General features: G+C 34.1%; 2 protein-coding genes across 2 annotated transcripts; both read left to right on the top strand.

The window, feature by feature from the left end:
• Positions 1 to 449: 449 nt before the first annotated feature.
• LOC110709002 (cyclin-SDS-like) lies at positions 450 to 5,943 on the top strand. Its single transcript, XM_021887228.1, has 7 exons — positions 450 to 2,405; positions 2,524 to 2,694; positions 3,829 to 3,995; positions 4,397 to 4,525; positions 4,703 to 4,883; positions 5,348 to 5,392; positions 5,505 to 5,943. Exons 1-7 carry the CDS (start codon positions 1,587 to 1,589, stop codon positions 5,535 to 5,537), a joined length of 1,545 nt encoding a protein of 514 aa, XP_021742920.1. The 5' UTR covers positions 450 to 1,586; the 3' UTR covers positions 5,538 to 5,943.
• Positions 5,944 to 8,213: 2,270 nt separating this feature from the next.
• On the top strand, positions 8,214 to 13,883 carry LOC110708642 (cullin-1-like). The gene is made up of 9 exons (XM_021886822.1): positions 8,214 to 8,905; positions 10,227 to 10,388; positions 10,474 to 10,573; positions 11,497 to 11,682; positions 11,795 to 11,842; positions 11,930 to 12,130; positions 12,254 to 12,331; positions 12,528 to 12,617; positions 13,482 to 13,883. The coding sequence occupies exons 2-9, from the start codon at positions 10,261 to 10,263 to the stop codon at positions 13,560 to 13,562; spliced, it is 912 nt and encodes a 303-aa protein (XP_021742514.1). The 5' UTR covers positions 8,214 to 8,905; positions 10,227 to 10,260; the 3' UTR covers positions 13,563 to 13,883.
• Positions 13,884 to 17,202: the final 3,319 nt, after the last annotated feature.

Raw genomic sequence — 17,202 nt, 5'->3', positions numbered from 1 at the left:
AAATGTTATAAAAAACCACCCAAACTAATAAAATCATTGACCATATTTGTCGGTGTTGACTACCCTCCTCGTCCCCTCGCAAACCCCTACAATTCACAAGATGAACTGATGTAGACTGGTGATGTCCTTGCAATTCACAGGATTAACGGGGCAAAAGACTAGTTCAAAATAATTAGCCCTTTAATGATAGTGGATCAGGTGAGGAATTGTAGAATAATACCCTATCTTAGTAGATCGTCTTTAGTCATATTTTCACTACTTAGGAAGTTATGCTACTAAGGGTATGTATGTCATTTGTGAATAGAGGTGGTTATTGGGTAGGGTAGTCCAATGAGAATAGGGTTAGGGCCAAGTTTAAAGGGTTTTTAATGGACAGAGTCTTTAATGGACAGGGCCCTATATTGACTGTCAATAAGGGCCCTGTCCATTAAAGACTCTGTCCATTAAAAGCCAAAATATTTTTCCAATTTAATTGATAAAGAAAATAGATAATGTAATAATAATTACATAGATAAATTTATATTCATATATACTTAATAATGGCTTTGTCCAATATTTTTTTAATTGATATTTTGTAGGCCCGCCCATTATCGACCCGCTATTGACCCGTGACCCGCATTAGCCCGACCCAATATTGACCCTATAAAATGTGACCCTCTTTGACCCGATCCACACTGATCCTGACCCGACCCGCCCAATAACCAAGTCTATTTGTGAATATAAAAATCTATACTAAGGGGGTATTCTGATTGACTGAGCTGAGCTGAACTGAATATTTTATGTGAGAAGGAAATTAAGAACTGAACTGAAAATAATCTGAATGGAACAAGCCCTAAGACTCTTCTAGCAATGTCTATGTATAGGCATTTTAAACTTCGGGGGTAGCCCAACATTGGGGAACACAACCAAGGAAGATGCGCCCACCGTCAAAAAAAAAAATTGTCCATGTATCACTTGACACTCTACTCATATTGCAGAAAACCTCATGCCAAGTAGCTAGAATTGAATACCAAGCAAAGTTTGGTAGATTTGGTCTTGTGACTTTAAGGTCACGAACACGAATTTGAGCTCTACTTACTACAAAATACTTGAAAGTAGGGAATTCTCTTATCTTTCCCCTTTACTCTCAAGCGATGACCTATAGGGTTGATATCAAATCAAACCAGATAAATTTATATCAGATAAGGTTATATGTATCCACGTTCAATTTAAAAATTAAAAAAGAAAAAAAAACTTATTTAATTCAAAAAATAAATTACTCGTTTATTTGAATAACTTAATTAAATAAAATAATTAATTAAACATAGAGAAAGTACGTTGACACTTATAGAAAGTGGACCACTGTCCACTAACCCATTATAACCATAACAAACAGTTTTCTCTCTCCTCTTTCTCCCCCTCACCCTTTTTAACCGCACAACACACGTTCTCCTTCTCCTCCCTCTTCTTCTTCTTCTTCTTCTTCTTCATGCAGTTTTACTTTCTCTCTCTTCTTTCTCTGATTCTCTGCAAATCTCAACCCTAACTTCATCCTCTGACAAACTTCAACAACAAACTACTCAAAACTGCCATTGTCAAATTCAAAAATGAAGCGAAAAACTACTCTACAATCTACTCATATTGCTACTGTTGCTGTTTCTGCTGCTGAATTTTTGACGAAGAATGTTCGATCGAAGATTTCACGACGTAAACGAGCTCACATTTCTCCAGTTCTCATCGATTTCACTACTTCAAATGCTGCTGCTGATGATCTTAAGCTTAATCGCAATTTCTCCTTCAATTCTACTTGTGATGAGGTTTCCTGCAATACGACGCTTGAATCGGTTGTTTTACCACCAAACGGTGCGTTTCAGGCTGGAAATGAAGTGATTCTGAAGCCGTTGAAGAAGGAGGTTGCTGAGGTTTCAGTGTCGGAGAATTCCTGTGTTGAATCATGCTCTGTTGTTGCGGAGTCGAAGCGAAATGACGTCGCTCCGACGGAATCCACTGCGGCGGTGGATTCTCCGGCGAATATGACGGTGACGGTTGAGCAGAGGAATGTGAAGCATTATTCCTGTGATTCTGGTGATTTTCAAATTGGATCAATCGGCTCTGATTTGGCTTGCTCTGAGCAATTTTCGTATGATTATTACGAAGTTTCGTCGGAAACGAAATTCTCCGAGCTTGAATCGGAGATTTATTCCGGTAATGGTGAATCGGAGTTTGATATTTTCACTGATGAATACACTCCTTCAATGTGGTTGAATTCCGGCAGCCAATTCTCTGAGAAATCCGGCGATGATTCGTCTTCTCCTTGTTTCTCTCTCTTCAAAGAGTATTACAAGCAATTCTTACCAATGAGCTCTGATTCTACTGATTACGAAGTTACTTCTCTCTTCGATGATCAGTATTCTGATGAACTTGCTGTAAGTATTAATTTAATTAATCACTTAATTTATGAAATAATTAATGTTGCATTTTGCTAAATAATTTGATTTAATTATTAATTAATTAATTGATGATCAATTTTGTGTTTGTTCTTAGTACTGGAAATTTGAAGTTGAGGAAGATGAAGAGAGCTACAGAATGTTGAGAAGTAGAGAGAGAAATCAAGCAGTGAAAGCGAAAGACTACGTTGAAGAGTATGATTTTGCGACTGATTTCGGAGAATTAATTGTTGAGCAACGATTATTGATGGTTAATTGGATTATCGAGGTGAGTTATTTCGATTTCGAATCGCCATTGTTGAAGCTTGAATTTACGGTTTCATAAATTCTTTGACGTCAGCAGAAGTTGTTTTCTGGTTTTTTAGCTTTTTATTGTTTTTAAATTTAATTTTTGATTTTTTAATTTTTGCAAACGGTAACTGTTCGTTAGAGAGAATAACAATCAGTGTGTCACGTTTGTTGCTATTTAATTTAAAGAACCTGTCCAATAATATATTGCCACGTAAGGTATAATTTTAATTTATGTTCCTGATGGTGTAATCTTCAGACTCAAGATACACTGTCAAAACGAGTTTTAGCGTGTAAAATGCCAAAATGTTGTGCACGAATCATGTCCTCAACTAGATCTGTTTCTTTTAATTATTTTATTTTGGAAAGTAATAATAATTACTTGTAGTTTTGTTGCTAGAGGTAAAATATGTAAATTTTGATTATGTGTTGTTTTGATCAAGTAAGGTTTTCAATTGATAAGTTCCTTAATTGACCCTTTTAAACAATTTTCGAAACATATACTATTATATTACTACTCGGAGATGTGATTAATTAAACTCTAAAATTATCGTTGAGTCTTGTGTGTTCTCAATTGGGAAAGCAAATTTGGAATCGTGTTCATATCAGAGTGACTGTAAGAATTTTTTGTTAAATGCATGTAGAGACTCCATAAGGAACATGAAAGGGTCCTTTTAAATCGAAGACACAGTATATGACTGCATAAATTGCTATTCATTAGGAAGTAAATGCTAAACAATCCTATGAACTAGAAGAAGGGGTACTTGTACTTATTGGGACAGCTGAATTATTACTTTGATGATTAATGATTATTATTGTAAAAGGCTTTTTACTCAGTATTTACTTTTATCATTGCACGTTTTTCTCACAACTAGATGCTATGCATTCAGCAATTTACGCAAGATTTTGCTCAAGTTTTCCAATTATTTGTGGATTAGGATAGCTATCAACATTGCCTTCAAGGCTAGAACATTTAGTCCGGTGAATATAGCCCTTTCTTAATGGCAATCACCTGCAGCCTTGCTTTTCTTGGACATATTGCTTGAAATTTGCCTTTTACTCCAAAAATAAAGGAGATGGTTAACTGACTACAATTCATGCTTTGATCAAACAGCTAACCAAAAAAAAGGATCTCCAGAGTGAAACCTTGTTTCTTGGTGTGCGCCTCCTTGATAGATTTCTGAGCAAAGGATTTTTCACAAGTAGGAAGAACCTACAACTACTTGGCATAGCATGCTTCACCTTAGCAATCAGAATTGAAGAAAATCAGCCTTACAACAGGTTTCCACAAATCTATCTTAAAGTTGTTTGTTTAATCACATTTATAAGATGACTTAAAGCAATTCAGCTATTTTCTAATCATATTAGTTCTTCAATTCATGCCAGTTGTATTATTGGAGTTTCAAAGAATCAAAGCTTTCACCAACTGAGATATTGGTCTTAGTCTCCTAGGTCAGGGTCTCAGATAGATTAGATATGACAACGAAACATGTTTATACAATATAGCTTCAGATCATAACTCAACTAAAGCTTCCTAGTTTGTTAGACTTGGTGGATTCACAGTGTTCTGCTTGTAGCTCTTCTTTTCATTTTATTATGTTGGCAGTATCATCTTATTGTACACTGATTGCAATTATATTTTCTCAGATTTTAGATTAATTATGAATCTACTTGAATTCCAGTGTTCGGCAAAAGTCTTTCTATGTGGGAAGCAATGTGTACAGCAGATATGAAGTAGTGGCCATGGAATGGGTAGTGCAAGAAGTCCTTAAATTTCATTGCTTCTCGCCAACAATCTGCAACTTCTTGTGGTACATACAACTGTCCGATATTCTTTTGATCTGTTTGCATTAGATGCAATAGATAGATTCAATGATTAAAGATAGTATACATTGTTATTTCACTGGATATGATTTGCAGAACTGGATTTAAAGCCTATGGGGTAATACATACTACTGATAAGTGTGATTACCTTCTCAAAAACTCAGGTTTTATCTAAAAGCTGTGACTGCTGATGAAGAAATGCAAAGAAAAGCCAAGTACTTGGCTGGTCTGTCACTACTTGATCATAGTCATCTCAGATATTGGCCCTCAACTGTGGCAGCAGCACTAGTTATCCTCGTCTCCCTGGCAGCAAACCGAGATGAATTCAGCCTTAGGGTCATGGAGGTATCATAACTTCAGCTTCTTTTTTTTTCTTTTCTTTTTTTTTTTTAAATACTGATTCTATTGCATTGCATCATGTTTAGCACATCCCTGATTGACATCAATCACACAACTAAGAGGAATGCATGATTTAAAGTAATTGCTTGCCTTTCTGTTTTTCCTGTTAAATTAGTCTTTGAGATTTGACTTTAAAAATGTACCATTTTCCCACATTGCAATTTGTTTTTGTTTGGGACTTTGTAATGACTGGTACCTATTGCATCATGTTTAGATTAGGCGTATCTTTTGGTTTCCTTTTGCTTGTAAAAGATAGATTTGGAGTTTGAATTTAGCAGTATTTCCATTTATAATTTCAGAAGGCAATGCATTTTATGATGGAAATTAAAACTAAAAATTAATTTGGTCTTCCTACATTTTATAACGAGACTTAATCTTTCAATTGTCTAACACTATGTCAACCTATGCAGGCTCATGTTAGAACAAAAGTTGACGATCTACCTGAATGCATTAAGGTATTAAAAAAGCATTCCATAATTTCTAATCATTCATCAAAGGTTTTCAAAATGTTTCGGCTAGTAAAGCTCACTGCAAGTCATGTTCTGATCTTCTGACTCTTTTTGACAGAGCTTGGAATGGTTGGCTAAGTACTCTTGGTAAAGGTTAACTTTATTCTTGATCAGATTTTGTGGCCATAATACTTGTTAACACAGCACATAGAAGCTATGAAGATCCAATATTCGTCTAGTATATAAGAATTCCTACACACTGTTTCTGTACCCAATTTTTTGTGAAGTGTACCTTCACCTCATAAGATTGAACAGGAAAAAGTCTTTCAAAATTCATTCTGGGATCGCCTGCATATACCATCAGCATCAAAGTCCAGCCTAAGAGTTCAGCTAAGGTAACTCACATGTATTGTTCGCGACACAAAACTTTGTGCTCATAACAGGAACTCGTCTACAACATTATTCTTTATGTTGATAATTTTTTGCAAATTGTATAGACTATAGTGATAATGTGTCATTGTAGGAATTTATACTACAGCAAGCAAAGTTTGCATAGTGTCGAGGACATGAACGTTTTTTATTTGGTTCGGCTTTTTGCCAAAGGCATGAAGCTTTGATCATTAGTCTTTATAGAATCCAAATTTTGAACCGTTCAGTTCTATTTGCTTTTACATCAATCTAATGAGAGAAATGGATCCTCGTTAATTTCATACTGTTATATCAACTATAGTTTATGAAAATTTGGAATCACTTTATAATTAGTACTTAATTTCTGAGGCTAATTTGGGGATTAACTATATTGTTAATGCTTTTGGAAGCAGTAGCGTGGAAGTTCAGTCATGCCTTGTTAGTTTCAATCCTCTAATAAGAAGCATGATATATGATGTTGACACATATTCAGACTAAGGCTATCATTATTCAATTCCTTTATTGACTTCTTTTGGCTTGTATTAAAAACTTAATATTTGCAAAAAGATGTTGTACAGAAATCCAGGAAAATTAAAAAAATAAATAAATAATTGGATTTTTTGCGATAAAGGACAATGATGTATACGTAATTTGACCCAAAATTTTGGTATGTCTGCGGATTCATATGAAAGGAGGCAGACGTCACTGCATCAACCAGACAACCATAACATAAGGCTAACATTATTATGTTTCATTTGGATTTTGTATATAAATCAAATGGGCCAGATATCAATTGGGAATAATTCCTTTTGTACCAAGAAAAAGGATTGTTCATGTTAATTTAGACATGCAATTTTCTATATTTCTAAATTTGTTATAAATAACTATATATACATATTGCATGAGAAAAAATTTCTTTATTTAAGTTTTAGATATCTAAGCAACGTCTGAGAGAGGGATAGATGTGAAGTGCGCACCCTTCAAAATCTAAAGATTTCAAAATAAATATTTCTCTCTATACTTACCTAACATGCGGATATTAACATTTGTTCTTTATATGATAGGTGTATCATTTTAAAGATCTTTAAATATAAAGAAATGAAAATAACTTTTATTCGTTTGTTACACGAGTATATCTTTGCCAATAAATCTAAGGGCCTGTTCACATTTATAGAAATGAGCTGAACTGAACTGAACTGATTGGAGCTGAACTGAACTGAGCTGAGCTGAAATGAATATTTTATGAGAGAGGAAAATTAAGAGTTGAACTGAACTGAACTGAACTGATTGGAGCTGAACTGAACTGATTAGAGCTGAACTGAACTGAACTGAAATTAAGTTAATGTGAACAGGCCCTAAGTTTCCATGCCTCTCATTTTTTTTTCTCCCGGTTTCTTGTATGTAGCCACCTAAATAAAAGAGTAACATATCAAAAGGCACATGGTTCAAGATTTCCTCTCACAAATGAGTGTTCAAACTCTTGAATGTTTATTCTCTCTTCTCTCCAACTATTGCGAAGGTTTTGTGTTTGTTGTTCAATTTCTTCTCTCATGAACTCCCGTGTTTATAATTTATGATTATCTTCTCTACTCGAACAGAGGTATTGTATTTATGGTTCAATCTCACTATTCAAGAATTATTGTCAATTCCCTGAAAATCCCGTAAGCTTTTGATAACCTATATTTTAGCGCTATGTAAATTTAGCCCATGGATTTTTTAACAATAGCAAATTAGCAACCAATCATGAAAAAATAATGGGAAAGCATAGGATCAATTAAAAATTATAAAGAATTCTAATACCATGTTATATTAACCACAATAATCTCATATCATATCACAATTCACACCATATATCACACCATATATCACACCATATATCACAATTGAATATGATTGTCAAGCAACCACTAATTACCAAATTAGAGACTCCTTAGTTTTCGAAATTTCTTCACATGAATTTTCAAAACCTTTTGTCTATTTCTCGAGCATTCACAACACCATTTATTTCCCTTAAATGAGTATAGTTAATCATATAGCTAATTTTTCATTTCCTAATGTAAGCAATGCATAAAACCTAGTGAAAAGATTTACGAGTACATATTACAATTAAGGTGATAAAAGAAGTAGATACCCTTCCTCAACTCCTAAGAAGCCAAACCCGGTAGCTCAAATCTACCTATTCCGTATAATATTTCAGCTCAATAAAACCTTCTTCACAGTTCTCACCTTAAAACCCGATAAAATAAAAACAAATACTCATGTCTAAATGTCTAATACATTAATGATTTTGCATTGGGTTTAATGAAACACATTACGAGTAGCATATTCCAACGTCGACGTTTTTTCTTGAGTGCATAATTTATTAATACCATTTAGCTGTTTCTTGGTATGAAAGAGGTAAAGCAGCTCGGTTGTTTGGGTAGTCCTCCAGGTTTTTGTAATTCTCCTTTGCTGCAGGTTTTTAGGGGTCGTAGTGATGATTGTTGTGAGGTTTCTATTTGTTTTGATGGTGCTTGGGATAAGGTTATTCATTGTGCGGGTGCTGGTTGGTGTGAGGTGGAGTCTTCTGATATTCATCTGGTGCATGGTGGGGCTCGTGCCTGTATTGCTAATTCGGCTCTTCAGGCTGAGCTTATGGCCTGTTTGTTTGCTTTGAAGCATGCTATTCGTCACGGTGTTTATCGGGTCTTGCTTCTTACGGATTGCTCAGGAATCTCCCGTTTATTGTTGGGTCCTGGTATTGCTGATATTTCTGTGGCTTGGGTTATTAAAGATATTCGGGCATTGTTGGAATCTTTTGTAGTTTGTCATATGTGTAAGGTGCCTAGGGCTGTTGTTTCTCAGGCTCATGATCTTGCTGGAGCGGCTCGACGAAGGGAGTTACTGTCTTTTGTTTTTTAATTTTGGTTGTTCTTTGTTTTGTGTTCTTCTTGTCAAAAAAAAAAAAAAAAAAAACCCCACTTTTCACTCATTTTTGTTGTCTCTTTCCTCTCTACATTCACAGTATTTGTCCACTCTCTTTGCCGGCCCGAAGAGGAGCCAAAAAGCAAACGAAATTCCGGAATTTAAATCAAATTCCACCAATTCATCTTATACCCGCCTCCAATTCTGGTAAAACTATTTCTCCCATGTTTTTGATTTTTTTTTTCATCATTTTTTTTGCTGTGATTTTTTTTTTCCTTTTCTTTTCTGAATATATATATATATATATTGAAGAAGTGAAGAACCAATTTACTTTGATTCTGGGTTTTTGATTTTTGCGTAGTTATCTAATTCTGGTGAAATTCTACTGTTCAGATTTCTAGGGTATTCTGATTTTCCCCTAATTTGTTTTTATCATGATTATCTGCTTCTTCTTTTCTTTTCTTTTTTTTTTTCCCTATTTTGGGAAGTGGGGTTGGAGGTTTAATTTGTGGGTTTGATTTTTTATATATATTTTTTAATTTTTATTTGATAGGGTTTTGAGAATTTTGTGAGTACTTTAGTTGTGAAAAGAATTTTTGTGTTAATAATGGGTAAGCTGAAATGTAGTGCAATTTCTGATGATTGTAGTATATTTGATTTGATTTTTTTTTTTAAAAAAATTAGTTAAATGTAGTACACCTTTTTTAAGATCAAATTGATCCTTAGTTTTATTTCCTCATTTCTGGGTTTTATGAAGGTCATAGTAACTAAGTTTTATGGACAATTTAGGTGTCTAATTAGATTCATTTGTGTTTGATTTCATATATTGCATGCTATTTTTCCAGTGATTTGGTCAATGAGGTTGCTTACTAAGCTCATGAAATGCATGGCCTTAACCACATTATGTTTATGTGAGGGCATTGAAGTGCGCAGGGCATCGAGTTTGGGCATTTGATCTCGGGTTTTATAGAGCATCACTGTAGTTTAATTTATGGTTATTTTAGATGTCTAATCTATTCTATCATAATAGGTTCATCCTCAATTGATTCCATGAGTTACATGTTATTTTTCAGTTTGGGTTCATGAAATGCGTGGCACGACTTTAGAATTCCCAGTACAGCTGAAGTACATTGGGAGTTTACATGTGAGGGCATTTAAGTGTATAAGGCGTTGAGGGAAGTGTATTGTAAATTGAGTTTAGGCTATGAGATCATTGAGACGAGACTATGCTGGGACACTGTGAAATCTAATGAACTTGTTTGCTTGGACAAATGGGGTTTTTCTTTCTTTCACTTGTTGGATTTCATTTGGTTTTGTTCTTATATCAATCTAGTTATTGGATGTTCCAGCCATATATAATATTAAGTTTGTCTTTGTGGATAAGATATTTTTTAATTTTTTGGATTTGTTGACATCCTCTTTATGACAATCATGGTATGCACAAGTTTGATTTATAATTCGTGAAAATGGAATATTTCTGAAGTTTCTATAGTTTCAACTTAGTTAACGATTGGGTTGATCTTTCCAGATTGTTCTGCGGTGTGGGTTTTAAGTTGTCAAACATGGTTAGCAATCTAAGTTTGGGAGATGGAATGATGATATTGGATGAGGCATTTTCGAGAACAAGGAAGATTATGGAAGGATATTCTAATGTTAAGTTCAGTGCAGAGGAGTACCAGAAATTTTATGAGTATCCAATTTGGCCCTTGTTTTAAATTTTGGCATTAGTTGTCTTCCTTTATTCTTGTCAATCTGTTTCTCCTTTACTTTGGTAGATGTGTTTACCTGCTGTGTGTCCAGAGGACTTCTTTTGACAATTCCAGGATGCTCTACGAACGATATCAGAATGGTTTAGAAGAATGCATCTACTCATTGGTAAGAATCAACTGCAGACCATTAGGATTCATGCTGCCAATTTTTTTTCTTGTTGCCAACATTGAATTTACAAAAAATATCTTTTAATCTTTAAATGTAGAGCTACTTCAAATTCATCATAGTCAGACTCAGACATTATCAAACTTTATGCATTTTTATTCTAGGTTATATTTATGTGTATATTATTTTTTAACATAGGCATGGCTCAAAAAACCATGCTGTACAAATTGAACTGGTGAAGTGGTTGACCTAACTATCAGAAATTTGCTAGTCAAGGTCTGTAGTGGTCTTTGGTTTGCACAAAGGTTGAAGCTGTGATGTACAGTACATTCTTAAATACTTGGGTCTTATACAAAGTGTTCTAAAATCAGGTCAATATTCCATTTGATTAAATGAATACTCTGGATATCATGCTGTATCCTTGAGTATCTTTTCACCTAAAACTTAACTACATATGATGGTTACTATTCTCTTATTTTTACCACAAGACACACAGTATACAGGCATAAAAGTATCCATCATCCCAAAATAAGGTACAAGTAAAAGTTTTAGAGACAGTGTTAAGGGACTCTTGTTTTGGCATAATGGCATCTTCTGTCTGTGGTTTTGCATATACTATTTTTGCTATGTTAATTGCTCATACAAATTTCTTCTCCGAGTAAATGAACAGTCAATAATGAGTCCAACTTTGGAAAGCTACGCTACTGAATGTGGTAGTCTTTAATTTGTGAAATTTTTTCTTTGAAAAGATGGTCTATAGAGCAAAGAATACGTCTAAAAAAGATTCATTTATTCAAATAGCTGATTCATGATATTAATCAGTCGTCAGTACTCCTATATTCTGTTTAGGATACTTGTCCTTTTCTATATGCTGTTGTGTTTTGCTACTGTGTTTGATTGTTCTGCGCCCTTTTTTTTTTCAGGTCCTTCCATCGTTGGAAGATAAAAATGATGCTGCTCTCTTGACTGAGCTTGTGGTGAAATGGTCTAATTATCAATTGATAGCTAGGTGGCTGTCTAGATTCTTTTGTTACCTTGACCGTTTTTATATCCCCCGTGTTGGAGCTTTTGGCCTTTTGGAGCTAGCTATTAGATGCTTTCACAATCTGGTAGGCTATTTGTTCAATGTATAATCATTGCTGCTAGTTGAAATCACTAGAGGCCTTTTTTTTTTCCTTTTCCTGACTGATAGCCTGTACCTCAACTTGTCATATATTTCAGGTGAATTCAAGGTGTAATAGTAAATTAGTTCCTGCTGCAATAGCATTGGTAGGACAACTCTTCTTGCTTTTATTAATTACTTATTAGTCTGGGCATTATTGCATTTCTTTAAATCTCCTGTTCTGTCAATTTTAGATTAATCAGGATCGCAATGGAGAGAAGATTGATAGTAACATACTTAAGAATGTTGTGGAGTACTTTGACATTGTAAGAACAGTAGGAGGAACCTGCTATGATGAATTTGAAAAGGCCTTGCTTGCAGATTCTGTTGCTCACTATTCTCAAGTTGCTTCACATGGGCTTTTGAATGATTCATGGGGTGATTATACATATAAGGTTGTTTCCAAAAATTTTAGTATCTTGTACTCTCTTCATGTTGATTTTCTATCAACCATTTTTACCTAATCTATAATTCTATAATCTATCTTATTCAATTGTGGGGTTTTTGTTAACTTTCAGGTGCAATGGTGCCTAAATCAGGAATCTGAAAGATCTAGTCAATTTCTCAACCCAACTTTAAGAGATAAGCTTCTGCAGGTGCGTTTGTGTCTTAAGTATGCTCCTACTTTGGTAGCAAAATCGATTTAGACTAATTGAGAAATTACTTTGATCCCCGCATATATGTCAAGTTATATAATTTCACTTTGATTTGACTTGATTTAGAAAATACTTTGGAATTTACTAATGAGGTTTTTGCTGATGCTAAATTTTCTCTGTGGCCATTTTCTTGAAGGTGGTCAAGTCTTGCTTAGTCGATCAGGTTGTTACAAAGTTTGCTGAGAAGCAAAGGGCTGAAAACCAGGGCAAGTCAGCAGATTATCAGGTATGTAAATTCAAACCAACAGAGGAATCTGTAAAAGTGAGAATTTATAAACAAGGACGATATCAGTATAATTTGTTTCTGAAGCATAAAGACTTAATTGAGTTGATTTGTGAATTGGATATATTTTATGTTGAAATTGAAAGATACATATAGTCATATAGATACAGAGTTATGGAAAGCTAGTTTTTTAAAACCAGTACATTTATTGTAAATACCAGCTAACAACTGTATGTACTAGTTTTGGAACATAACTATTTTCTGGAGGGGAAAAAAAAACCTTACCATCACCGACCTAACGATAATTTTTGTATGGAAAGCTTTCAAAGAAGTCTGGGTGACACGCAACAACGTTATTCAGCTATTGTATATAACTGAATGTAGGGATTAGTTTTGGGTTTATATGAATCATTTTGTAACCCTTTACTTTCTGATATTTTCCATAAGTCAGAAATCAAACACAAATCACTGATATGGAATTAGTTTTATGCTTGCCATTGATTGTCTTTTAATTATTGCTTTTGTAGTTTGCTAATGTAATTTGCATTCAGCTCAATCCTAGTAGATACCTATACCTTCTTTCATTGGGGAGGGTAGATATGTGTGACTGTTATGCTAAATTGAAAGCAAGTAGTTTTCGCGATAAAATAATTTATTTTACAATAAATTTTACTCTACCTGAGGTACATATATCAGATATATGGACTGTAGGAGACTAGGCGTCCAATGATCTAATCTATTCCCAATGTCATATTATCATGTTTATTTGAATTGTTTCCATGATCTCTAAACCGGATTCTGGGTTGATCCTGCATGATTCTATTATCAGACCTGATTTATCAATTATTATGATGGCTGATTTTGTAGGATCTGCTGTCTAAATGTGCTGATCTCAATCTTGGGGATCCTGGTACGGATCAAAGCTGGAATATGGTGCGACAGCCTTGATGTTAGTCGGAACTCGGAAGTAACATATAGTGCAAGAGCTTGAGATTCCTCCATACAGTGATATCACCATTTTTTCTGACCGATATTTTAGGGTAGTAATACACAATAGAATTATGTTTAAGATGCTAGATAGTTACTGCAGGACTCTTGTAGACATCCTGTCGCCTGTGACTGTATGCCTGTATATATAATGTGTTTCAACATTAATATCTTGTCCATGTCTAGTTTCTTCAATCTCCAAAAATGCTAGATTTCTTATTTAGTTTGTCCTATAGTATCCGCAATCATTTTCCTAATTTAGTATGTCAAAATTGCAATTCTCGTCTTTTCTGTTAAGTTACTCTTAGAGGAAGACTTAGAGTAAGGTCATTCAGAATGAAACATTGTAGATTTAGTATACTTATTTAAAGGAAATTCCTTAAAAACAAAGCTTGATGTGCAAAACAAAAATGGTGGATGTACATATAAGCAATCTTGGATGAACATAAGTAATATTGTAATTTTTTTATTTATGTCCTAGTGTACTACTACTAAGGGCCTGTTCATATTTACTGAGCTGAATTGAACTGAACTAAACTAAACTAAACTAAGCTGAAATGAATATTTTATGAGAGAGGGAATTAAAGAGCTGAACTGAACTGAACTGAACTGATTAGAGCTGAACTGAATTGAAAATAAGTAAATATGAACAGGTCCTAAATTTACTATTCCATCTACTATACAAAAAACAAAGTTCCAACTTCCAAGTATATCGGCCTAGTTTGTTATTATATTGGACTTATTTTGGTGTTGCTCCATTGGACAAGCAAGGGTGGTGCTGGACTGGACCTTCTGGTGTCCTAACTCCTAAGTGACTCCTTGTCTTTCAAGGATAAAATTGTCAATGTGCCTAAATGTTAATCCTTGGTTTTTTAATGTACGTAGTAAAAGGTTCGTGATAGTTGAAGGAAAATTACTAACTATATTTATCAAAGCTAATTAAATTTGTTTTCAAAAAAAAAAAAAAAAACTAATTAAATTTACTACTCATTACTAAGTTTGCTCAAACTAATACTTGTAATAAATTATTCATCCATCCATATTGTTCCTTTTACACAATGATAGAGTTTAGCTATCTACTAACCATTACTTCATCCGTCCCTAAATTATATTCTTACTTATAGTATTTATCCCTCACATAATAGAGAGATGTAGGAATGTAATTTAGGGATAGGGGGAGTAGTATTTACCAAAAAGTACTTTGTTTGTTTCTTTTAATAGAGTACATACTACATACGAAGGAGGTTTTGTATGGTAGCTATCAAAGCCGCTTTGAAATTCAGCATGGCAGTGTCCTCAAGGTCAGCATCCTCTCTCTATTTTAATTGCAACGGGATAGCAGTATTTTCTGTAATTTGGTGACAAAGGTCAGTTGAAGCCTTCTCAACTCAAGGGATACTATTATTGGGAGTGTGGCAATGAAAGGTTAATTAAATTTTTTATTCACTTGCATCTTTTTCTGCTAATTTAGATCTTAACAACCAGAAGCATGGGAACTCCGGGTAACTAACAAGGTGCAAGGTTGAGGAATGACTTCTAAGGCATTCAAAGTAAAAATAAATATTAAACTATATTCGGAAAGAGATTAGGAGCATGTGACATCCTCTTATACAATAATATTTGTGATCATTCTAATCTGTTTCCTATGGTTTTATGTTCTACCTTTTCCTAGATGTAAACAATTTATTTTGTTTGTTTTCCCTAACAGATTACATATTAAGGAGGGTTTCTATGGTAGCTATCACAATCGCTTTGAATTTCCTCATGGCGGTGTCAAGGACATCTATATATGTTCTCTGTCCTCAAGGTCAACATCCTCTCTCTATTTGAATTGATTCTGATAGCAGTATTTGATCTTGGCATTTGGTGCTTGATTATCGCAGGACTATTGTTTACAAAGGTCAGTTGAAGCCTTCTCAAGTCTCAACTGAAGGGGTACTATTAGTGGGACCGTGGCAATGAAAGGTTTACGAGCTACATGGCCTTGGTAATTATATTTAATTGTTGTACATTCCATGGCTCTTTCTTGGAATCTTTGCTCTTTGTGGAAATCTTTGAGGTGGATTTTTCTGATGTACTGTAAAATCATTAGCTAAGGAAAATAAAGAGCAAAGAATGATGCTTTCGGGTTTTGAAAGAATTGTGCCACCATTTACATCCGTTAGAGATTAGTAGATGCATTAGAATTAAGTAGATTAGTTCTTTAGTATTTAATAACGGCATCCACACTATTGGCTTCATATTGAAGACGAGATCAGGGAATCGCCCTTGTGTCTTGTGATGTTTAAGTGAATGTGATTGTTTCATGTTGTGGTTATTTGAAGTTTTTCTATTTTGATGATTTTAGTTCCAAGGATCTTGCCAACATTACCCATGTAAAGATGAACAACCAAGTTGAAAGTAGCTTATTATACGGATTTAGGTTACATTCTCTCTGCACTTTGGATACTATTGCAGAATTGATTGAGAGAGAAACCACTGTAAAGCAATGCCAGGAAATGAATGCTGGTTTGATTGATCCATTGTTGGTTAATGCTTGGGAGTATTTGGACCTTAGGCTTAGCTTTGATTGTATGGACTCAAATGAGTTGCTGACAATAACTTTAGAGGATTTAGAGGCACGCCTTCAATATCTATTGCAATGAGCGGTCTGGACCAAACTAAGGAGGGATTATCCATAGCTAAGAAGCTTTAGTTACGAATAGTTGAAGGGCATAGGGATCATCATCAATCTTTCGGTGTTCATCAATTTTCTTCCTCAATTGTTTTGTACGGAGTAATAGAGTTGTTGATCACTCCTCTATCCTTGCTTCTGCAGGAAACCATTCTTGAGTCTTTCTTTATATTTTTGTATGATTGATTAATACATACAGTAATTGATTAATACATAGTTAAGTATGTAGTATAATTGATTGTAAGATTAATACATAGTGTACTGATAATTTTGTAATAAATCAAGTTTTTATATAAATGAAGCAATTATTGATTCTTTTGCACTGTCCTTCACTCCGTCCCAAGCAATTTATTTTGGAAGTTTAATAAATGAGCCTTAGCCACAACAAAATGTAAAAGAATAGATCTCCTAACACCTTAGCATGTCGTGTCACAAATCTCACAATATAAAGTTTCAAATAACAAGTAAGCGAAATAAGCTATAAGAGTTATACTAATCAATTTCCATAACCGAATTATTTCGGTTTAGATTGGATTGGATTGGATTGGATTGGATTGGATTGAATTCAAATTCGGTTTTAATAATCCAAGAGGCGCGGATTAGCGTTTATAAAATTAAATATGATTGGCAAAGTTTATGAATTTTTTTTTTCAGAAATACAACATTAGTATAAGAGTACCTGATATATTGTATTCATAAATTATAATAATTGATTACACATTTTATAAAACCACAACATATCAAAACTACGTAACTATTACTGATGTCAAAACAATTAGCTAATGAGCAATACCGATAACTTGGGGAAACGCGCGCATCGCGCGCGGGTCCACAACTAGTAATGGAAATACCACATGTTTATTTCATTCCATTAACCGATGTAAAATTATGAAAATGTCAATTGTGGTTCCCATAGGAAAGAGACAC

Source organism: Chenopodium quinoa, unplaced genomic scaffold (assembly GCF_001683475.1).
Source record: "Chenopodium quinoa cultivar QQ74 unplaced genomic scaffold, ASM168347v1, whole genome shotgun sequence".
NCBI lineage: Eukaryota > Viridiplantae > Streptophyta > Magnoliopsida > Caryophyllales > Amaranthaceae > Chenopodium > Chenopodium quinoa.
Note: the sequence above shows the minus strand (reverse complement) of the source record. Positions and strands in the feature narration are given on the sequence as shown.